Source organism: Eurosta solidaginis, chromosome 1 (genome assembly GCF_040869045.1).
Source record: "Eurosta solidaginis isolate ZX-2024a chromosome 1, ASM4086904v1, whole genome shotgun sequence".
Lineage (NCBI taxonomy): Eukaryota > Metazoa > Arthropoda > Insecta > Diptera > Tephritidae > Eurosta > Eurosta solidaginis.
In genome coordinates, this window is record NC_090319.1 from 2,057,631 (window position 1) to 2,082,727 (window position 25,097).

The 25,097-nt window shown below is 35.6% G+C and overlaps 1 protein-coding gene across 1 annotated transcript in view; it reads right to left on the minus strand.

The window, feature by feature from the left end:
• The window catches only part of dpr15 (defective proboscis extension response 15), an 89,562-nt gene extending 72,691 nt beyond the window's left edge, over positions 1-16,871 (minus strand). Inside the window, exon 1 of the mRNA XM_067763833.1 lies at positions 16,171-16,871. Coding sequence (XP_067619934.1) covers positions 16,171-16,237 — 67 coding nt within the window. The 5' untranslated portion in view covers positions 16,238-16,871. The remainder of the gene's footprint in view (positions 1-16,170) is intronic.
• Between the last annotated feature and the right edge of the window lie 8,226 nt (positions 16,872-25,097).

Sequence of the window (25,097 nt, forward strand, 5' to 3'; positions counted from 1 at the left end):
GTTCACGTTCTTATCTGAACTCACTTTGTATTGTTGTAAAAAATTACCTAAATCCGACTATGACCAGGCCCACTTTTTCGACATCGAAAGTTACGAAAAATGAAAAAAATGCCATAATTCTATACCAAATACGAAAAAAGGGATGAAACATGGTAATTGGATTAGTTTATTGCTGCAAAATACAACTTAAGAAAAAACTTTGCAAAATGTGTGTGACACCTACCATATTAAGTAGAAAAAATGAAAGAGTTCTGCAGGACGAAATCAAAAGCCCCTGGAATCTTGGCAGGAATACTGTTCGTGGCATTACATATATAAATAAATTAGCGGTACCCGACAGATGATGTTCTGGGTCACCCTGGTCCACATTTTGGTCAATATCTCAAAAACGCCTTCACATATACAACTATCACCACTCCCTTTTAAAATACTCATTAACACTTTTCATTTGATACCCATATCGTATAAACAAATTCTAGAGTCACCCCTGGTCCACCTTTATGGCGATATCTCTAAAAGGCGCCCACCTATATAACTAAAGGCCCACGCCTTTTTAAAATACTCATTAACAACTTTCATTTGATACCCATATCTTACAAACAAATTCTAGAGTCGCCCCTGGTCCACCTTTATGGCGATATCTCGAAAAGGCGTCCACCTATATAACTAAAGGCTCACGCCCTTTCAAAATACTCATTAACACCTTTCATTTGATACCCATATTGTACAAACGCATTCTAGAGTCACCCCTGGTCCACCTTTATGGCGATATCCCTAAACGGTGTCCACCCATAGAACTATGGCCCACTCCCTCTTAAAATACTCTTTAATAACTTCCATAGAGTTACCCTAGTTCCATTTTCCTACATGGTGATTTTCCCTTATTTTGTCTCATAGCTCTCAGCTGAGTATGTAATGTTCGGTTACACCCGAACTTAGCCTTCCTTACTTGTTATTCATCATTTTGATTTTATAAAATTAAATATTTTTTTTAACGCAGTTATAAAGCAAATATTGTTACCTTCAAAATAAAATAAAAATTAATAAGATACGACGAGTGGAACCAATGATATAGCATTTTGAATGTGGGCAAGTTTGCTTACCAATCGAATCTGAGCACATGCAGATCTCTGAAAAAAATTTTTTCGATGATATCCTGATACAGTTATTTGCTTATTTCGTGCGAGCAACTTAAAAAAAAGTTTGAGCCGAATCAAAATTATGAAATCTCAAAAGTTTATCGATTTGTAAAATAATGACTCATATGTACTAAGAAGAATGGCGTATGTACTGACTCGAAAAATCATAAACAAGTTAGAAAATTTAGCTCTAAATAACGCATATTCCGTGGTCAGTCAGTGACCGGGTATATTTCTACTATGACAAGATTTTCATTGAAAAGGCATCTGCCATCTGCCTTGCAGATGCCGTTTGGAGTGGACGTAAAAGATGTAGATCCCATCTAGCCAATTTTCAGGATAAATTAATATGAGCGCAACGCAAATTGGAAGAGAAGCTCGGCCTTAATCTCTTTGGAGACATATTGCGACTTATACTTTTTTCTTAATATAAAATCTTGGTAAACTCGGCTGTACCGACTAGGATAAAGCTTAACACGCTATATCTCCGTAAGGATTTATATCACCTTTGCAATATCTATTATAAATTTCCATGTAAAAGGAAGTACTTGTAAGACTGTGATATGTAAGATAGCGAAAGAAAAAAAGGAGACAGTAAAAGGTAGAAGACAAGTTAAAGGAAGATGAGAGGGTTAGAGACCTTAACCATGAGCAATTTGATTGTCATTGACTGTTTAAACATTGCCTTGAAATTGCCCTACCATATGGCGAATTAAACTTTATCATTGTTATAAATAAAATTAAAAGGTTCAGAATTGTAAGAGAAAACATGCGATCTAGTGGCCCAATTTCGCAGATTCAAATCTTTAAACATAGTAACACAGGGATATTTTTTACGGGCGACCGAAATGGTATTGTTTCTATGGTCGATGTGTAAAGTGGCGGGCAAACTTTCAAATTTTTGGAAATCGTTTTTTCAATTAGAAAAATTTGTTTTTAATCCAGTTTGCCCCTCGGCAGTGGTTTGGCAAACACTCTTTCTGCCATTAAAAGCTTTCCAGTGAAAATTCATTTGTCTTGCAGCTGCCTTTAATAGTCGGCGTAAAACATAGAAGTCGGGTCCTGCCAATTTGCAAAGTAAATTAAGAAGGAGAACTACGCAAATTTTAAACGAAGCTCGTCCTAAATTTCCTCGGAGGTAAATCAAGGAAGTATTTGTTCGTTCATTTTAATAAATTCAAATTAATTTAGTTGCAGAAATGTTCACAACAAACAAAATATTTTACCCATATCACACAGCAAAGTGGTTAAGATTTATTCTAAATTAAAACTATATTCGTCTGCTTGTGTAAGTAGAATGCTATGGTAGTAATTAAATAAAAACTTTTAAATGCACTTAACGGCAGCACTGCAATTTCTAGCAATTTCTAGGAATTATTAGCCGTGTTTTTTTTTTACACGCGTATACGTTTCGTTTGCGGTTGAAAAAAAAAAGCCTATCCTCGCTTAGATAATGCTTAGGAGACCCATCTAGCGGCAGTGGTTAAACAACTAGCTACAGCTACATGGTGTACCGAAAAGCGGAGACACAACACTCTGTTGTATTTTCGTGTATAACATATAGCTGAATCAGTTGTGATAGATAGTGGACGCGCATAGAATACATGGAATTAGTGCAGAGGGTGAAACATAGACACATATTTCAGTTACATCTGAGTATAATGCGTATTGAAATTTAGTAGTACCAATTTTATGCGTAGCAATTTCAGAGGTGTATTTAAAGTTTGTCGTTTAGCAGTCCATATAAAGTTTAAGCGTAAACGTATATAGACGTGAAAAAAAACCACAGCTATTTTATTTCTATATACATATATAAAAATGAAGTGTCGTTCGTACGACCGCGATGCCTGCCCAAACGGTTAAGCCGATTTCAACTCTGTAAAAAGTAGTTTCTTGGGCCTTCTTTGTGGAAGGCTTATAGAAAAAAAAAAATTAAAAAATGTGTGATTTTGCGGCCGAAAAATGCGGAAATCTGAGGTCTCACGATTCCGCTTTTTTTGCGTTTTCAATACATTGTATGCCACCAAACTACCAAAACGCTGAACCGATTTGGTTTGTGTTTGGAACATGCGTCAGCGCTTTAAAGAAAAATGCTCCTACCATAAATTTACTCCCGGGGTGGCGCTGGAGTCCCGACCCCGGCTTTTGGAGATATAGGTCATAAAATATCTTTGTACGATATGGGTATCAAATGATAGGTATTGATGAGAGTTTTAACAAAGAGGTGAAACCGGGTTCACACGAGAACCCATTCCCGGAATATCGACCAAAATGTGAACTAGGGGTGACCCTAGGATGCTTTTATACGATATGGGTATTAATAATATATGAACTTTTTAAAGAGATATCGACCAAAACGTGGACCAGGGCTGACCATATGATTTCGCAATTTTATTGCGTTTTCAGTACTTTGTATGCCACCAAACTACCAAATTGTTGGGCCGATTTGATTTGCGTTTGGAACATGTATCAGCGCTTTGAAAGGAAACGTTCCTAATGATAGATACCTCATCTCACCCCACCGCACCTCTCCACACCTAACCACAGCTCACCTCACCTAAAAACACTTCACCCACCACAAGTAACAGTAGATAACTGTCATGCATAATTCGTCGGGTTTGCGTTTGTTCTTCTTTCATTGCAATTAGCTCGCGTATTAATTAAAAACTAAGTACGTATGTATGTACATGTAAACCAGCGGAAACTTAAAAAGAAAATGCACTGATTTAGATATGGTTAAAACATAGTAAAATATTAAAAAAAAATCATAAACTTTGGATTCAGTGATTGACAGCTATTAAAAAAGAAAAAGTGGATTGTGTTTTCGTGCTGATAATAATAAATTTTTGGTTCTGATTCTCAAGTTTAAAGTTAATTTTTCAGTGAGCACTAATTATGCCTTCAATACGACGCAATATCGGTCGTCGTACCCGTAATGATAGACGTTTGTCTAATCGCTCAGAAGAACAACGCGAACGATTTAATGTAGGCAGACATGACCGATATGCAAGGTTACGTTCTGTTCGAAGTGAAGAAGAAAGGGAAGAACGTAGTAGAAGAGATAGATTAAGGATGCAGCGTAGTGCGGTTGGTTGTAATCGATCTAATGATAGGAGTGAATGATACAATTTGAATGTTCGTGTTCGAAGACAAAGCCGTGTTCGTAACAATTTAGAACGTTTCGCGTTCGAATACGATCCTGCAGTTGATTACGGTTAACACACAGATTTAATTTGATATCCATGTTCATTGGCACAATGAACAAAATTTGTCAGTATTGTGGTGCGAAAAAATTCAAAAATGAAACAGTGGGGTTGTGCTGTGCAAACGGAAAAATTAAACTGCCGGTATTGCAAGCTCCACCTGAGCCTTTGATTTCATTGATGTCCGGAGCAACAGGACAATCGAAAAAATTTGTAAAAAATATACAAGCATATAATTCGTGCTTCCAAATGACGTCAATTGGAGCAACTAATATAATACATAATGACTTTATGCCGACTTTCAAGGTAATTTAGTAGCGTGATGTCAGCTACATTATTTTCGGTGAATGTGTGAAAAATAGCAGCAAGTTTTAAATTTTTTTCCTCGATAAATTTAATATCGGTAATTTTAGAGTAAATATTCAATGAATAGATACTTTAAGGCCCACATCCTGAATGGCAAGTTAAATTTATAGCTCAGAGTTAATTTGAAAATTTGTCAAAAATGTATGAATTTAACCCCTCGTTTGACGTCAATAAAGTACCACATGGGCAACATCCAGGTAGATTTAACGCACCTACAATTGATGATGTTTCCATCGTAATGGTTGGAGAGGAATTTCCATCACGCGACATTGTTTTGCATTGCCGAAATAATCAGCTGTAAAGTGTTTGTGAAACACATCGTTCTTATGATGCGTTGCAATATCCAATATTTTTTTGTCGTGGAGAAGATGGATATGAATTTAGTCTTCTATTGATAAATCCCCAAACCGGTATGAAAAGTTGACATTTAAATAAGCATTTCTGTGGCTGACTTCCATACATCATTTACAAAGAAAATTTGCAAAATATTATACTTTATAACGCATCAATAAACTTAATAAAATAGCCATGTGTAATATTGATGTAGGTCTAAACAAGAGGGCACTGTTGTCAAATAGCATACAATTTTGCAATAGTACATTTAAGAAACCAGCCCGATTTATTTTTTGTATTTTAAGTAAATATAAACATTTGACATTATCTCCTTACCAGGTGAAAGTATTCCAAATAAGAAAGTGAGCGCAATGAATTACTATTCATACCGATTAATGCTACGTGAAAATGAACATAACCATATTGTTAATTGTCGAGAGTTATTTCACCAATTTGTTGTTGATATGTATGCGAAGATTGAGACAGAGCGTTTAAATTTTATAAGATTCAGTCGGCAAAAGTTAAGATCGGAAGAATACATTTATTTGCGTGATGCAATAAATAATTATGTCAGAATTTCTAAATTCACTCGATGTGCCGGGGCTGCCCGTACATAATTTAGAGCTCAAAATTGGGGACCTGTTATAATGCTTCGTAACACTAATCAACCAAAACTGTGTAAGGGCACCAGCCTTGCAGTGAAAAGGCTTATGAATAACATCATTGAAGCCACAATTTTAACTGGAAAATACAAAGGTGAAGATGTATTGATTCCACGAATTCCCATGATACCAACTGATATGCCATTTGAGTTTAAACGCCTTCAATTTCCCGTGCTATTTGCTTTTGCCATAACGATTAATAAAGCGCAAGGCCAATCTTTCCAAGTCTGTGGATTAGACTTGGAATATTCAGTTTTTCCCACGGACAGCTTTACGTTGGATGTTCAGGAGTTGGTAAGCCTTCATTCATTTTCAGTCAAGACAGAAAAACCAAAAACGTCGTTTATCAAAGAACATTGCAATGATTTTTTCTACATAATTGCTGCTGATGTTGTTCTAACATGACTGCATATCCATCCATATTTAATTTGATTTTCACAAGCCATTTTTTTAATAACTTCTGTAATTATGTAAGCTTTTATAAAATAAAATAAAACCACAATGAACAATTTAAAGTTGCTCAACAGGATTCAAAAAGTATTTCAGTTATATCTAACTTATTTTCGGCGAAACGAAGTTCACGGGGTCTTTGCTAGTCTATAATATAAAAATAATTCCGGTTTTCCTTCCTGCCACTATAACTCCAGAACGCAAAGAAAATTCAGGATCGACGTATAAGGTCTCGAGATATAGGCCAAAACGTGGACCCGGGTACCCCTAGAATGTGTTTATAAAATATGGATATCAAATGAAAGCTGTTAATGAGTGCTTTAATAAATGGTAATTTTCATACCCCTGGGTGACTAGGGTCTCAAGATATAGGCCAAAACGTGGGCCCGTGAACGCCTAGATAGTGTTTTTACATTATAGGTATATATGGATAGCAAATTGAAGCTGTTGATGTGTGCTTTAGTACAGGGTAGTTTTCATACCTATTGGTGACTAGGGTTTCGAGATATAGGACAAAACGTCTCTGGGACTGACAATAAGATATGAAGAAGAATGAGAAAAACTTGAGAGAGAGAAAAGAGAGAAGGAGACTGAGAAAGAGATAGAATGAGACGAAGATGGAGATATATGAAGCGAAAAATACGGAGGGAGGAGTGGATACAAAGATTAGAAACAAGTGTAGAGGGGCGGGGGCAGCGTTAGACGGAAAAATCTTATTAAAATGTATGCAGATAAACCAAATTTAGACCAGAGCAACGTTTGCCGGGTCTGCTAGTTGTTTATAAACAGATTTCTCTTACATTTGTTTACTGGTTTTCACAGCACACAAATATAATCTATGCAATCACATTTCCATATGTGCAGCCAATGTTGCATGACAAAAACTGTTTTTATATAGTTCAAGTATATACATAAGTATGTAGGGATGACACATTAATTAATTTTTTCTATCCCTGAATTTTCGGGATAACTTTGTTATATAATTTTTCGAAATTCCTAGACCTAAGTACTCACTGTCAATTGAGATACATTACGACTGGTTCAGTTCAGTTGATCGTAAATGGATAGTTTTTCTCTAGATCTGGACATATGTATATATCGACCATCTCACGGCTTTTGCAAAAGAAAAACGATGAAATCTCTGCATTCACGGTATTAGCAGCTCTTGTTACTACCTTCGGGTAATTTTTGTATGTAAATATTTTTCAACCACACCTTTGGCTATTTTAAGAGCATAAATATAAAACAAGTTACAACAATCGCGCTGTTAACGTCTTCTGGCTGTATTTAATCCTGGTATTTATAAAATATTGTTAAACTACATAGCAGCAATTCATTTCTATATAAATTTTTTATATTCAGATATTTGGGAAAGCTTATGTCACAGCTCGTCAGTTGGTTTAGTAAATTTGCTCTTTTCAGTACTTTCTTTCTTCCTGTTCATATTACAATTTTCGTTTTTTGCTTTGTTTGGTTGTAGCACGATTTATTCCTAATTACTAACAACGTTCTCGAATCGACAACGAAATTTCGTAGCTAAAACTCCTCTTAACAACAATTGTTTGCTGTAAGTCAAACATACATTGTGGAGAAATAAGAGCCCCGCCCCTCCGCCCTATTGCATGCTCATTCCGAAAAAGTAGAATAATATGGTGAAAGATCCGATTGGATGCGTAAAGAGAAAAAAAAAAGTGTCGCGCACAGGGATAAACGATATTGGCAAAATGGAAATTTATTCAACAATGTCATAAAAGCCAAGTGAATGACAATGAAGTGTTATGCTAATGTTGTTGTTATACTCGTAATGTAATATGTAACTGGTCGTGCGATTTACTCGTGAACAAATAGATATAAACTTTGTTATTTCGTAGTTCGTATTTCGGATTCATTACCTGTTTGCATTAGCAATATCTGTTCACATTGTTGTTTCATTAAATTGTTGACTTTATTTCACTATAACCATTCGTACAAACTACAAATCTCATTGGATACGTGGAAATGTTGACAAAAGTTGTTTATGCATTTTCAAAAGAAAGCTGTGCCATGTTTCATTAGCTTTACGACTAATTCTAGCCATCCTTGAATGGGTGTCGTTACGTCGCTCGTAACTGTTTACTGAATTACATAAATAGGAAGAGAGTTTCAAGGATACATTGATAAAACGAAGAACTAGCATGTAGAGGCATGCATCCGTCATCTTGTATGCGTTAAAGGAGAGCCTTGATTTTGAAAATTTCAATAGAGTAAATCTGGGGCTATATGAAATATGTATATGAATACCGAATTTGGTCAAGATACATCAACTGGCCTTAAATTTTTTTCGTTTGGTCCTCAAACAAATTGTAGTAGCACTATGGACATACTCAGTTTGTGTAAGGCCTTTTTTGACCGATCAGTCCAACTTTACTGGTCTTCGAGTTTGTCTCCCAAAACGTGAGGAAATGCTTGGTGAAAAAAGTGGAGGTTCCACGCCCAGTTCCAACATTTGTCTATTTATTCATTTTCCGGTTGATGTGTAAAGATCTTTGCTAATGGTATGTGGAATCCTGAAGGTAAGCATACGGTTCAAGCGTTAGTGCAAGTGTAAGCGAAGTCTTTGCAAGTGTTATTCCATATCGTGCATACATATAGAATGTTAATTCAGCCGTAGTGGTAGAGTGGATATGAGCGAAATCAAACAACACATAACCTACATATAAATTAAAGCCCATGAGCATAAAAACAATTTTTAAGCATGAAAGTGCTGAAAATAAAGAGCCAGTGCCCCAGAGGCAACTCGTGAAAACAGTGCCCTCAAAATTTATTGGGACTGGTCTATTCTCACAGATTATAGTACATTAAATTTAAAAAACTTGAAATAAAGGCTTGCATTTCACTTCACAAAATAAATTTAGTTATTGACGCTGCATTTTTTATTTAGTAATTAAATTTGGTGTTTTCCAAGTTCTATTGTATATAAAAAGTGATGGTTATCGTCCGATTTCGTTTCCTTTAAAAACCGATCGCAGATGAACTCTAAGAAGCCCTCGTACCAAATTTGAAATATAGAACTCAAAAATTACTCAAGTTATTGTACTCAAAGGCGGATGTTATAATCAAGTCCTTTTATCACTCTAATCATTTCGTTATATAGAATTCTTTATTTACCTCGACTAGTCTATGCCGTTATAAGATACCGTTTCGCGGTCAAAATAAATTTACTTCTTGAGCTTTGCTCGCATTGAGAGACGGTAATAGCTAATGTCTCATTGCACTGTTTTCAGAAAGAGCTTACGATTCCTTCGATTGATAAGATTCAATAAAAGTTCCAATGCAGCGAATAATTCAATGTCAAGAAGCTCCCAGCGTAACGAGGATTTCGCAACTCAAAAATCTCGCGAGAACCCGATACTAGCGAGAAATTTCTTCTCGAACAAATTCGATAAATTTTAAGCTGATATTTCCACAGTTGTTTATTCTAAACTCAGCTTAGTTTAATTTAAAGGTCAGGTAGAGATTTTTGCTATACGAATGGAAATTACCTTTATGAAAAATATTGTTGAAAGGAGTTATTGGAAAGCAATAAAAATATTAATTTTTTTGGATGTAGCGTTTATGGCTAACCATGCTTTGAAATTGATGCCTTGTAAAAGTGGGTAAATTACTAGAGTTCCATATCGAAGGCCATGATGTTGGTTCTAAAGGCAGGTCTTATCAAAAAGATTAACCGCGCATGAACGGGCAAACGGGTCTAGCGCAGTCAAACTTTTTTTCGACACTGATAATATTGGTATACGGAAATTTATGTCCATTTCGAGCCAATTACACCATAACACCTCTAAGTTATGCGATTAAAGTCATAATTTTCTATGCTCAAATTAGGTATGAAAATTTGTTTCGTGATAGAGAAATTTTCAAAATGAGAATGAATATCATTTGATCTAGGTTTCAAAGCGGGCTTTAATGTCATATGTTTACCATATTTAACTCATTTTCGGCTAAATTGCTGATGCAGGGTATTGAATATAAGACGACGAAATACTTCTTTCGCCACTCCAACATTTATCTTCTAGCAATATCTGCACATCGGTTCAACCCACTTGCAGAAACCATTTATTATATTTTGATCTGTACAAAATAAAAAAATACCTACATTATTTTACATGCCAATAAAAGCTGTAATACAACAAAATTCAAGTAACAATTATGTATATGTCAAAGACCTTGAACATTTTTAGTTTTAATCGCAAAGCGACTTTCAAAACTTTGATCCTGAACAAACACAACACGGTTATGAATAAAAGCAACTGTTTCCCATTTAACTTTACTTTACTTTATGTCGACCTTAACCTGCATAATTCAACTGGATGCTTAATGAAAAACCACTCAACAACTTGTAATTCGCCATTTTTACGCTGATTACTTAGTAGATCCTTACTTTGTCTTGAACTCGAAATTTCATGTTTTCAAAGTTCAAAGTGCCTTTAAGTGTGGTAATCAAGTCGGCTCATACCGTTAAAACTTTACAAAAAATATTTATTTGCTGCTTATCCGATGCCTCTTTTACTTTTTTTTTGTATTTATTGGTACCATATTTACATTGCTTTTGTATTTACCACTTTTATATGAGTTTGGAAAGAATAACTTTGTTTGTGAGAATGTTTTACATCACCACGAAGTTAAGCAAAGCCCAAATTCCACTGAGCAGCAAAGGCAAATTGGGACGTGCGCTGTGCTTGAGCAAAAGCGCGTTCCGATGGATGGAAAGTGTATGCGGCGGTAGCTTTTAAAACATCAACAACACAAAATGGCTGCATGAGAAAGTTGAAATAAAGTTTTACGCTTTTAACACAATTTTACACAACAAAATGTTTGAATAACGCTTGCAATTTTATGTTCGACTACCGTTACGATTTGGTCCACGTGCTGCCAGAACTCTCCTCCAACAAAATTTAAATGAAACACTTTAAGTATGGCTTCACTTTTGGTGCGGAAAATAGCGTTTTCCATAGCTATTTGTTGTTGTAGTTTCTGTTGTTATACCTTTCCGTTAGCTTTGGAAATACTTAATCGAATTTGTTACAAAGTAGAAATTGGCGGCAGGGGGATGGCAAATGTTGACTATCGAATTTTGGTGCTGTTGTTTTAATCGTGGTATATAAATAGTTTAAGTATTGTCTCGCTTTGATAGCTTTTGCTAATATTGTACTAATAAAAACCTGACAAGAATATATATTTATGAGTTCATGTTGGTGTTGGTTTTATAAATACTCTAAATTAAAACTATCAAACGCTTATTTATATATCTGTATATTAGGGTGGGTCGATTTGTATGGACGAAAGTTAACCGATATCGCGCCATCGATTTTATTTGGGCTCAGGAAGAAAAAGTTCCACTACGCATACCCAAAAAAATAATTTTCGAGCCTGCGAAATTTCATTTTTTTACTTTTTTTCGACTTTGATTTTTAAAGTTTTTTTCATGACCTACTAAAAAAATGTTCATATGTATACCCTGTCCGATCCAAAAATGTTCGCTAAAATCGTTGGCAATATTTTTTTAAGATTCTAATCCGGGATTGCCCGTATTGCTTTTTTGTTTTTTTTTCAAATGTATGAAAACATTTATTTGAAGCAATTTTTAAATTTTATAATTTATTTAATAAAATAAAAAAAAAATAGCAATACGGGCAATCCCCGATTAGAATCATACAAACATACAAAATTGGTTAATTCGTTGTAGTTCTATAAACAAAAACAGCAACAAAACCAAAGTTTCTTTGAAAACCGCCGTACCAAGCATAGCTTTAACACATAATTGCATACGACGTATGCAATGTGTAAAAGATTAAAATATGCAAAAAGAAGGCAATTGGGAAAAACTTTACAATAAAAATGAGGCGTGACTTAGCTGAATGCGTTTGTAACCATTTCAACTATCGTAGGAGTGCGTGTTCAACTCCCACTCCCGGGAGAAAAGGCTTTGAAGAGAAACAGCTGTGTCGCCTTGTCGTTCCTGATGTCACGTTGTTTAAATGTTTCCCAAATTATTAAATAATTTTTTAATATTTTTTTTTTTTTTTTCAAAAAACTGTTATCGACAACGTTTTTAGCGGGCATTTTTGGGTCGGACAGGGTATACATGAAAATTTTACAATCAAATGGTCATAAATCAAAAAATCGATGGAGCGATATCGGTTAATAAATCGACCCAGTCTACTCTATATACATATGATGAATTTCATATCAAAACCGATATGCATTGAGCCCGACCCCCTCATATTTTGATGAAATTTTGCATACGGGTAAACTCTACATATACAACACAACCTCATTTTTAGAAATTGCATTTTTGTGGGCGTGGCAAGGTGTCAAAATTGAGAAAAATGTGTGAAAAATGACGGTAATAGGTACTTTTGAGCTGTGATAACTACAGAATGGATCAACCGATTTCAAGAACCTTGGTACGATTGGAAAGGTACCGATTATAATGGCTATCGAAATCGTAAAATGAGAAAATTTTTATTACACTGCAAAGCACTTTGACACCTTGCCACGCCCACAATTTTTCAAAAATGCAATTTCTAAAAACGAGTTGGTGTTTGTATAGGTAAAGTGTAACTCTGTGCAAAATTTCATCAAAATCTGAGGAGTTTGGATTCAAAATGTGCCGTTTTGTATATGTTTTGATATGAAATTCATCACATACAAAAAGTGGGCGTGGTTATCATCCGATTTCGCTCATTCTCAATACCAATATATTGTGGGTCCAGATAAGCTGGTGTACCAAATTTGGTGAAGACATCTCAATATTTACTCAAGTTATCGTGTTAACGGACAGACGGACGGACGGACGGACATGGCTCAAACAAATTGTTTTCGATACTGATGATCTTGATATATGGAAGTCTATATCTATCTCGATTCCATAATACCTGTACAACCAACCGTTTTTCAATCAAAGTTATAATACCCCGTGTACAAATACAGCTGTGTATAAAAATGAATGTGTGGGTGTGTGACCTATGAGCATCCAAAGTACTCAAACCGATCTTGAAACAAATTTCAGAGTAGGTTCATCTGGATTTCTGGCTATATAAAATTTTTAATAAGTGAGTGGTGTCAACCCCTAATAGTAAATATGTAAATTCGTTGTATCCCCTTATTATTTGAGGCAGGTATCCAATATTTGTTATAGAAGTGAGAGTGCAACAAGACTTTTAACCTGCTATATTTACTTTAGTATATAATATATATATTCCGTATATGAGTTTATTTAGGTGGGAGGGGTAGAAAGAGTGAAAGTGGGAGTAAGGTTGGAAGTGGTAAAGGGAATGAAAGTCGGAGAAGAAGCAAAACCAAAATTTTAACTCTCTATATCTATTTAATTATCTTAAGGAGGTATACAATATTAGATATATAAATTTTATATATGAGGTTGTTCAGGTGGAAGAGGTGAACGGCTTAGGAGTGGAAGTGCGAGTGGTAGGAGAAATGAGAGCGTAAGTGACAAAAATATTTAAATTTGCTATATCTACTTTACTATTTGAAGGAGGTATGCAATATTTGGTACATATTTGGAATCTATAAATAGATTCCATTTATGAAGTAGGTGGAAGAGGTAGAGGCCGTAGAAGTGGGGGCAGAAGTGAGAATGTGGATGAAATAAACATTTTATTCTCAATTCCTTCGTAACTTCTTGACCGAGTATCCAATATTTAGTATAATTATTCAATGTATGAAGTAATTTAGATGGGAGACATACAGAGTGGAAGTAAGAGTGGGAATGAGACTGGCAGTTGGATTAAAAGTGGGAGTGGGACTGATCTTGGCAGTGGGAGGAAGAATTAAAATGAGAAAAGGGTAGAGATAAAGGAAATAAGAAGAGGACAGGCATAAAAAGGGAAAGTTTTAGTATGTTCAATGATTTAGAGAGTCATAGAATGAAGCGAACTCTACTTTCCAAATATAGGGCATGGCAACATCTGCTGGGTACGCTAGTGTACTTATAAAAATCAAATAACTTATTAATGGTCGTTGTTGTTGTAGGTTACATGCACAAACATTGCTTAAGGTTAATATAAAAATTTTCTTGTAAAAATTAATCAGATTTACAAATTTCATTTCAAATGTAAAACTGGAGATCTTCCGTAGATTTTCTGGAGTACCCCCTTCTACAATCGAGTAAGAGCCTGTCATATTGTGTATTTTTTTTTTCACCGACAGTGTTCTATTGAAAAATTCTTTTTCACCTTCAACTTAAATAATGTTGGTGTCTTGAGACTGTCGCCTTTTAAATCTTGTTTTTTTAGTGACTTTATTTATTCCGAAACTTTTCCCTACAAAGTATAATTATATCTCAAAATTCAAGTGAAAAAATAGAGATTACCGCATAAAGGCCCACGAAAGCAACTAAGATACTTAATTAAAAGTTTCCATGAATTTTAAAATTTGTCGAATAATCTATCAAACAACAAAACCAAGCCAGACTATAAAGGCAATGCGCGGAATAATCTAATAATTCATTGCAGACATGAAGTACTCTTTTATGGATCACCTGAGGAGTCCCATTTCAAGTTCGGCTGAGACATTGCCATGTAAGATTTAATTACCTTGAAGATGCAGTTATATCAAGTTCCATCTAGCGTGCTATGCGGAAGACTGAAGCCCATAGTCAACGAACTGATTGTAACTTAATAAAATCTGAAGATAGTGCATCGAATAAAAACACAAATTCTTCACTGGCTAGGTTATGTTAAGCGGATGGACGAAGTCCCTAAGGCCAAGAAAGTATTTCAGTTTACACCACAGTTTGGAAGCAGAGAAGGGGAGACCTCCACTGAGTTGGGAGAGATATGTGGAAAACTTGACCTCCCTTGGTGCTCCCACTTGGCGTCAGTTATCGCTGAATCTATATACTTGTTATGCATAAGAAAATGAATAGCAGTTTAGTTTAGACAAGACTACTAAAAGAAGTGGTACTGATGTAACTAGTTTTCAGCTTTCATATAAGTGTTTAATATTGGAGTGAGTAGCCCGTAAATTCAAGTGCATTGCATCTGTTTATGTTGTTTGTGCCAATGTATAATTCATATATGTCTTTTGTTTTTCAAAAATAAACAAAGTCGCCCCTGATGGTGCTGAAATTTGTTAGCGACACGTTGGGCAGAATGGTGAATTGAATTCTTTCATTTGCGCCAAAATAAATGTATCAGCCAAGCCTGAAGTAATTCATACAAATCTAATTTGAACTGATCGAAAAAATTACAACAATGTGCTCCTTTTTAATTCTAATTACAATTTGGCCGCTGCAAGTAAGCTGGATTTTAATTGAGAAGCTTTTCATTGAGGAGTGTTTGCCCCGCTTAGAAAAACTTTTTTCTAAATGTTTGAAGTTGCTTTCCCTTACACTTGAACCCAGGACCTTTAGTGACTAAGCGGACCATGCCACCACTACTGCGGCCATGTGAATGGGAGAGCGTCAAATGAAAACGTGAAGCGTCGTGTTTATTTGAGAATAGTATGTTGGAAAATAAAAGGTGTTAAATTTGAATGCGAAAGGGTTTTTTGGAAATGAGAATAGTCGGGTGTATATGAGAAAGCATAAAGTGAATGTTCGCTTATTTGTGTTGTCAAGAGGTCCATACATGCATTTAGAATGCGTGATATCAGTGGCTGGAGAAGTTCCTTCAGTATGAACGTACGAGCTGATGAAAATTTCAATTTTTTCTTTATGCGTGTTCTCACTAAATGATGAACTTCAATCATACCTGAATGCCTAGTTGCTCACAAATATCATAAAAATCGGTTGACCGTAGACAAAAAATTACATTAAAAAAATCTTTCAAAAATGGTAAAAGCGATTTAAAAAAACGCGCTAATTTATACCCACTTTTAGCAAATTTCCAATTTTTTCCAATGTTCCTTAATGTTGATGGATATAATCTTAAGAATGCATTGAAAACAGTAAAGCCTAAAAACTTAAACTAAAAACCGAGCATTGCATACCTAGATAAATTATTATTATTCCAAACTTACCAGGAACGAGCATTAAAAGAACAAACAAAATCATCCAATTCAGCGTGCGCATCTTTTTTGAATCCATTAAATATTTTTTTAAATTTGCGAGATTTAGAAGAGCCAGTTGTTGCAGCTCCTCTCGAATTGTGATACTCGAGTTAACGATGGCAGATTCTTCGAAACTTGCACAGCTCACAAACAAATATGAAATCGGCTAAAAGCAAGTTGATCATGATTTTCGATTTTTATTTTATCCTTACATTGGCATATATGCGACTTCAAATCGATTGCATATATACTTTTTATTTTTTTGTTTGTGTGCAAATCTATTTTCGGGCACAACTTTTGCCATACCGGTGCAAACAAAAAAGAAAAAAATAACAACAGGTTCCGATTCTACTTTTGCGAATATTTATTTGTATCGAACTGCGAATATTTGTTTATGTTCGTTTGTGTGTATTTGCATGGCATTGTACACAATCGAACGACCGACCGACCGACCGACCAATGGACAGACTGAATAACTTGTAGACAGTATAGACTAAGTTAGTAGAACATTGCCAACGCCTTGGGTGTTGTTGTTTCTTTCTTATTTTTTTGTTGTTATTGATGATTGTGTTGATTTGTTTTTTATTGCCAAAATATTGCAGCTGTTCATGTCATGATTTTAGTTATTGTTGTTGGTACCGCCTTTTTCCACATTTTGCTAACATTTCTTCAGCTGTTTGCACTCACATACACACACACACACACCCATAGTTGTCGATGGCGCGTTTCGAAGGCGTTATGTTGCTGGTTATTTCTTAAGAGGATAGAATTTGTATATTTATGATTTGTTTTGTTCGTTTGTTCACATTCGTTCGCTCCAATTCTTTTGATGTTAGTCCACAATCATTCCAATTTTGTTTTGTTGTTGTTGTGGTTTATTTTTTGTCATTGCTATTTGCATTTGATTTAATTCAATTCAATTCAATTGTTTATTATGCATTCGTTTTTATTTCACAAATTGTTTATGTATTTATGCAAGTGAAAAAGTATTTGTTGTAGGAAGTTTTTTGGTGCTCTAACAAAATTTATTTATGCGATAACTTATTCAAGCAGAAAGAAAAGAAGAAGACACTCATACGCCCCGTTGTCTCAAATGAAAACGAATTATTTGACACGGATATAGAGGGTTAATGTTATTCGGAAGTATGCGGGTCACAATCCAGGTATGTAAGTATGTATTTAGCTAAAGACGCAATGTTTGTTTGTATGTGAGAATATAGAGAGAGAGTTCTACTACATAGCACAAATTTATGTAAGTGCGATCAAATGTTTGCATATTTTATAGCCAAAAAAGAAACAAAAAAGAAACAAAATCAAAATTTGTGTTAAATTTTGTAGTATGCGATATATTTTACCAAGGTCTCTTACAAAACGAATAATTACAAGGTAATGGCGCAATGCCGAAACCGATTCGAAACAGTTAGAGTCATCGAGAAATCTGTGAATTTGCCAGGGCATTACGACATTGGAGCGCCATCAATAACTTTTAAAACTGAGGTTGTCTGCATAGCTCTTTTAAAACATGAAACTCAAGGCTCTGGAGCACAGATTAACCATGCAGTTCGACAATGTAAGGGCGAGAGGTTCTGAATTTTGCGTACTAGAAGTAATCGAAATCAAGAAAACCTTTAGAGCAAAAGTAACGAGGGTAGTACCATAGGTTGATGACACAGTGATTCCGTGATTCGGGGGTTGTTATGCTCAATATAAAGCTTTATATTTTCACAGCCTCTCCAACCCAACTATTAACCTCACCTGGACGACTCTGATCTTGGCAAACATATTTAGCCGGTGAGGCTCAGGCGACGATTAGTTCCAAACGGAGATAGCTGTTTATATATAAAGTTGTTACCGAGACCTGTGGACTAGTACCTTAATAAATCTAACTCCCCAAAACCCTCATAGAAATAAGATACGTTGCGGTTTTCGCAAATTGGGGGGCTGAACCTTACATAAATGGATCTGTCCTTCGTATACTTACCGAAATTGAAAGCACAAAGATATATATATATCTATTGTGAAGCCAGACAGATTACTATAATTTTTGACTCCAAATTATGCTAAAGGAACGACCTTGGAGAGAAATTAAGAAAAGGTTTTGCTGAGTTGTATTCCTCCAAGAACGGGGAACTGTCAACTAATTTATTCAGGAGATACTAACGTATTGCGCTCTAGTTTGCTGAAAGACGGCGGAATAAATCAGCAATCAGCAATTCAGAATTAGTCTTGTCCAATGGTGATGGAGGAAACGGCCTCCTTACACCGACAGTTTCTGCAGAGCGAAACTGTTGGAATGCGACATCGTCGACGCATCGGTGTAAAATATGATGGTATTGGTTTTTCAATCATCTATATAATTTTTGTGATTGTGCAGCAAGGTTCGATAGTAATTCCTTTACGAATAAGTACTCCAAATAGAATCAGAGGGAAGGCCAAATCTTTCTCGATATTTTTTTCTTTCAAATAAGTGGAGGTCTTTTCTAGTCAGGGTCGAAATGATATCAGACAATAGCGACGTGGTTGCTAACACATGAATACGTCGCCAGCATGGACTTGGTCTTGCCTTCCAATTAGACAAAGCAGACTACGCATGAATGAATGATCATTATCTATTGTGAAGCACCTTTTCTAAAGTCTAACTTGATTTCAAATGATTACGTGGGACCCTTTCCAATATCGGTAGATCCAATAGTGCTACTCTGCGTTCTCTGGCATATTCAAGGAACTTCTTCCCGTACTTTCGGAAATTGCTGTAGTATTAAGCTGGCACTAGTTGGCTTATTCTCAGGAATCCCTCTTTAAAGGATGGGGTTAGCACGCTAACGTTCCATTCTGGAGCTATGCACTCATTTCGACCACTTTTTGCATAGGAATTTCTCTTTGCGAACCCTTCTCCTCGGTTTTTAAACGAGGATATTGCGTTTCCAGCTTCATGGTGTTGGCCAACTTAGGACTATTTGTTTAGAGTATTCACAAAAGCCACACAATACAGAAAGGTGTTATATATAAAAAAAAAAAACACTATGGATATAGACCCAACTTTGGAGCGTCCGGACTAATTTTTCGTTGGTTATACATATTTTGCTTCGTGAGTTATTACAATACTGGGTTCGTCGTTAGAAGAGAATTGTTTAATATATATAACGTATTCCTATTGTTCCTTCATTGTTCCTTCATCCTGAGCATAATGTCATTTATTATTTAGTAATCGGAGTTCTTACTTTACGCAGATGACCTAAAAGTTTTCTCCAGTATTAAAAATAGTGACGACGCTCAGCGTCTGCAAGAAGACATAGATAGATTAGCAATTTGGTGCCGTAATTCGCGTCTATCTCTCAATCTCAAAAAGTGATTTCATGTCACATTTTCCAAAATTCGCAATGTTTTACCAACGATATATACGATCTCGGGTACTCCCCTTCACTTCCTTGATGATATTAAACATTTAGGGATCATCTTTGACTCCTCGTTCTCTTTCAATAACCATATTAACTATGTAATTTCAAGCGCGTATGCTTCCTTAGGTTTCGTGAGGCGTAATAAAACCAACTTCTCAGATCCCTATACCTTGAAATTGCTATACTCATCGCTTGTTCGTTCCAAACTGGAATATGGTGTATTTATTTAGAGACCTTATCACAAGTTTGCAATCGACAGGATTGAGGCGAGTACAAAATATATTCCTAAAATTTTGCCTAAGATCCTGACATTTCTCAGACCCAGTCCCTTCTTATCATTCCCGCTTGCTGCTAATTAATTTGAAACCGTTAGAGCTCAGAAGGTCAACCCTTTCCTTGTCTTTCATTTTCGGAGTTGTTAATGGAGATATTGATTGCTCCTCTTTACTGCACGCGATTCATTTTCTTATTCCAACGAGGTCTCTTCGTTCTCATAACCCCTTTTATATTAAACATAAGTCTACTAACTATGCGGTAAATGCTCCATTGTCGCGCTCTCTACGTGAACCTAATGAGATCTCGAATTCTATTATGCTTGATTTTTCTTATCCAAAGTCTATTTTTCTTAATTTACTTAACTCTGTTTGGTAGCTAGGCTTAGTTATTCGTTTTAGTCAGTAAGAACCATTGTTGTTTTTGGATTTTCGAAAAATATAAAAAAAATAAAAAAATAAAAATATAAATAATTCAATAAACCCTCATCAGAAGCTGTCCCACTCACACAATTCGGTTTTATGTTTTCATCTATCTAGGCATTTATTGGTCTCTGCTACCGTAGCATTGTATTCGGTCATTTTATCCGAAGCTATGTGAGAAATCTCTATCTATCCCTATCTTTAGCTAGGGACCTTGTAATAGTGGTCACAAGTGCGAGAACCACGTTTTCCTCTACCATCGTGATGTTTCGAGAAAAACGATAACAAGACGGTCACAAGTTTTAAATATTTTTAACAAAGCCCAGAAAACGACATTTCCTATTCTTATAAACGATTTGGGGAAGGGATCTTCCTTTCTGAGCAATTTTATTTTCAACCTTACTATCGCATTGGCTTGCGTAAAGTACACTCTTTCAAACGAGATTTCTTCACGGAGAACTATGCAAAAGAACATGCGGAAAATCTTCTGCTTTTCACATAACTGAGATGCTTGATTGCACTGGAGTGCCTTACATTTGTCTCAAGAATGGTGTTTTTTGATGTTCATAGTAATAGGTCCAGCCCTTTTGTATTGAACGATTTATGGATTTTAGTCAGCCACTTCAAAAAATGTGTAAATACTTTTAAATCATTTTATCTTAATATCGCGTATGAAATGATTTGCGCATACATATTTATGTATATGCGGATAATAGCAAAATAAAATTATTTATAAAACTGGACTTAGAAAATGTCAATGGCCTTTTCACAAACAAACACAAATCCTGAAAAAGGCTTAGAAAAAGATAAACGAAACAATCCAAGCACAAATTTGGAAAAAGCATGCTACATTAAAGGAAAATAGGTAGGCAGAAATAAACAGAAAATTGAATTCATTGAAGCAAAAATCTAAATATTAAACAAATGAAATGTTCTGAATGAGCAAACTGTGAATGAGCGAATGTTGAGGAGGCACTTTCGCTGTTCGTAAATCTAATCCCAAAGTTGGCATCATCTCATCTCACACAGCCATTGTTTATCCCTCTTATGAGAGCAATGATAGCTTGCGTTGCTTTTAAAAATATCTAGAAACTGTTGCCGCAGGGAAAGGGGTCAGGAGAATATGGCTAACTTTTTACTAACGCGCTGCTTATGTTGTCAAACGAAAATGCCAGCAAAGGAATAAATGAAAAAAAAAGAAAAATTTATTCAGAGAAAACTCAGCACTAAAAAGAAAATAAAATAAAACTTTGATTTAGGATGAAGTTTGCATTGTATTGACCATTGGCCAAGTTGTCAAATAACGAATGATTCGATATCGGGTTGTTCTTACATATTTGGCTAAGGAATGATTATTTGTTGTATGTATTTATACATGTAAAAAAGGGGCGCTTCCGGAAAATTAATAACGTCTAGTCAGTGATAGCAGATGTAAGAAGTGCAGGTTGGAGCAGAAAACAATCGTTTTAGAGGAATCCAGCGCAGCCGTCTGCTGGGATGAATTTAAAAGTCAGCACTTCTGACCCTCGGATGTTGTATAGAATTATTCCGTGGCAAATCTGAGTGCCTAGTTTAAACAAAACAGCAACTTTTCCCACCGGTGCTGCGCAGATCGGTTGCGCGTATTGGCTGTACGAAGCACAATACCGAACGGCCAAGTTCTTCATACGTCTTAAGAATTTTTTATTCATTTTTCCAAGTACTCTCATGCGACTTGAAGATTTTGTTGCGACTTTGTACTTTTTAGGCGGTCGCAGATGCAAGTGTGTTGAATCGTAGGCTATGATCTTACGTCATACCAAGAAGTTTGGGTATTCCATAGTTGGTAACGTTGTGCTCTTAACGTGGATATTCAGTTGTTGTAATATATTCGAATGCTCCGTCGTGAAGAATGTGGCCGTAGATTTAATCAGTGACAGCGTAGAAGAAACAAAAATGAGTATTGTTAAATTTTGAGTATAACATATCTATGGGAAGGGGCGGCCCCGTTGCTTTTATAGTGCAGTCGTTTGCATAAGAAACTTTGGGTATTAGTGAAGGGAGTTCAGATAAATTATAATTAAACAGAAGTGGTGCCTCATATCGTGTACTCATGTCTTATATTTTTCCTTTCAAAATTGTACGGGCACTTCTTCGTTTATAACATAGTTGGTGGTCAATATTTTAAGTCAAGAGGGAAGAAATAGAGAAGAGTGGCGCGATTGTCTGTGTAAACGAATTTTATGGGTCGAGCGCCAAGAACACTATCCGGCAGTCTAGTTTTTATTGAGCCGATCTTTTATCCAATATTAGCGTTGCCTTTTAAGGAGGTCATGATGACGTGTTTCCAATGGTAGGCTCGCGTTTAAGGAGGGGAGTAGAACTGTCGCAAACTGTTCGCTACTTGTAACAGGAGAGATGTCCGGTTATAGAACTACCCGGGCTTGGCTGATTTTGTAGCTTTACAGCCCTCGTCTACTTAAAATTGTAAGCAGTGATCATTTTGGCAATGGTCGCAATGTTGGTTTCGCGTCTGTTCACCCGGCTTAGGCCTTGATGGGTTTGAGAGACCTTCGCAGTTGATCAGAGTTTACTACCACCAGCAGAGATTTTATAGCTTTAGTTCATTTGTGTTCACCTATTTAAAAATAAAAAAATAAAAATGCAAGGCACCATAAACTCCGAAGAGATTTTAGGCTGAACTTCTCTTCCAATTTGCGGCGTGCTCCTTTTTTAATTTTCCCTACAAATTGGTGGGATGGGACCTACTTATTTTTATGCCGACTCCGAACGGCATCTGCAAGGCAGATGAGTTTTCATGGCAGAAATACACTCGGAGTGCTTGCCAAACACTGCCGAGGGGTGACCCCGCTTAGAAAAATTTTATTCTAATTGAATACCCTTATTTCTAAAATTTTGATGTTGCTTTGCCCGGGGCGTGAACCTGTATATATTTCTTGGAGGTATGGTTTCCACGAAATCGACAGCTGTTTTGACGTAAATACGATCTTTTTCTAATTCGTTTTCAAAACCAAATCTACAGAGATTAAGCTAAAAAGACAAAGTTGTAAGAAAGATTCGTTTTTTCAAATATCTATAACTCAAATATTTGGTAACGGTATTTCGTTTGACAGTTTTGGAAGTGGCTTTCGAATTTATACAGAACTTAAGCTCCAGATTTGATTTGATTATTGACTTCCCTGTAGGGTAGTTGTTTAGTTCTCTTGTTTTGAGTGTATGGTAAATTGTGAGATTTGCAATTTGCCGGTTATTTGCTATAATTTTTTATTTTCACTTTTCCTTTCCTCTTTATAAAATTTAACATACTTCCGAGAACATATTCAATTGACTACAAATAAATCAATGACACAACTAATTCATAACATAACAATGTCAATATTGGGGTATTTAGGCAAATTCTAGTTTAGAAAAATAATACGGAGAACGTATCGATTAAGAGTAGGCAAATGGCAAACTCTTGTCACTTAATTAATTGATGGCATTTTTTTATTTATTTTTTTTTTTCTCTCTCACATTATCTTTCAATTTTTCTCAGCTCTTACATACCACATACAATATTTCTATTTGATTTTGGTTTTACAATAAAAAAAATGACATTTGCCCCTTCACTTTTCTTATTGCGAAAGTCTAACTATTTCAGCTGCTTATCGCTGTGATTGTGCTTCACTTTCACCGACACCATCAATTTCGTCGATTTATTACCAATAAAACTCGTACGAACAATCTAACCGCATTTTCCGCTCGCATCAACTCAACTCGTTAAATATCGCCATCTCTCTGCTGGCAAAAGGTTTAATTGTTATTTCACTGTGACCAACGTGTCGTATACGTAATGACAGATTACGAGCTTGTTATTGCATTCGATTATATTAGGGGGACTCATGTAACCGTATAAATGCCTTATAAAGTGTGTAAACGTATAAATTTATCTAGTTTACGCACGAGCTGTCAAATTTTGTATGAAAAATCATTTACACAATTTGTATAAATTTACGCGCACATTTCATTGTGTAAACGCGGTAAACTCAAAGGAATGCAACCTTGCAGACATTACAGCCGGCATTTTCATCAGAAATCTCCAACATCAGCAATTAAAGGCGTTTTAGTTTTGATTTTTCACTTAATCTTGGTATTTTTTAATTTGTATAACAATCAAAAAATTTTTTTTGGCAATAATACAGCTGAAAAACAATCAAGTTTATCAAGAGTATTACTAGGTTTTTTTTTTATTACTAGGTGCGTTCATATAACCGCGTGTGTAAATGGATATAATTTTACACCTTATAAGTTTATATGCTATCATGAGTCCCCCTATTGTAGCCCGTGCTTAACGTTGTTATTGTAGTTAGTTTGTAGTGACACAATAATTTCAAATCTCACAACACAAATTAATTTGCAGTGCGTTACGATGCTTCAGCGCGAGTTGTTCCTCGTTCACTGATAATAGCAATCGGCTGCAGCATCTCATGGAACCAAAAAGAGGCTTACTAAGATTTCAGCTGTTATGAAGAGCAATCTGCAGTCATTTAACAGGCACATGTTATTTGAGTATTCTGCATACATTGGGCGTTTTCGCTCAATTCTGTTAACATCACAACTTCTGTTAAAATCTTGGCGGAAGTTTACCAGCTTAGTCCCTCAGTTCCCTCTTCGCGTTGGGGCCATTTTTTCCACGGAAAATTTTGATTTTGGTTTTGCATTTGACATATAAATTCCTTTTTGTTTACGGTGATGATACGGTATATGCGAGCAGCGTATCATAGTGCCCCTTCGTTTTACTTTGAATTGAAACCATTCTGTGTTT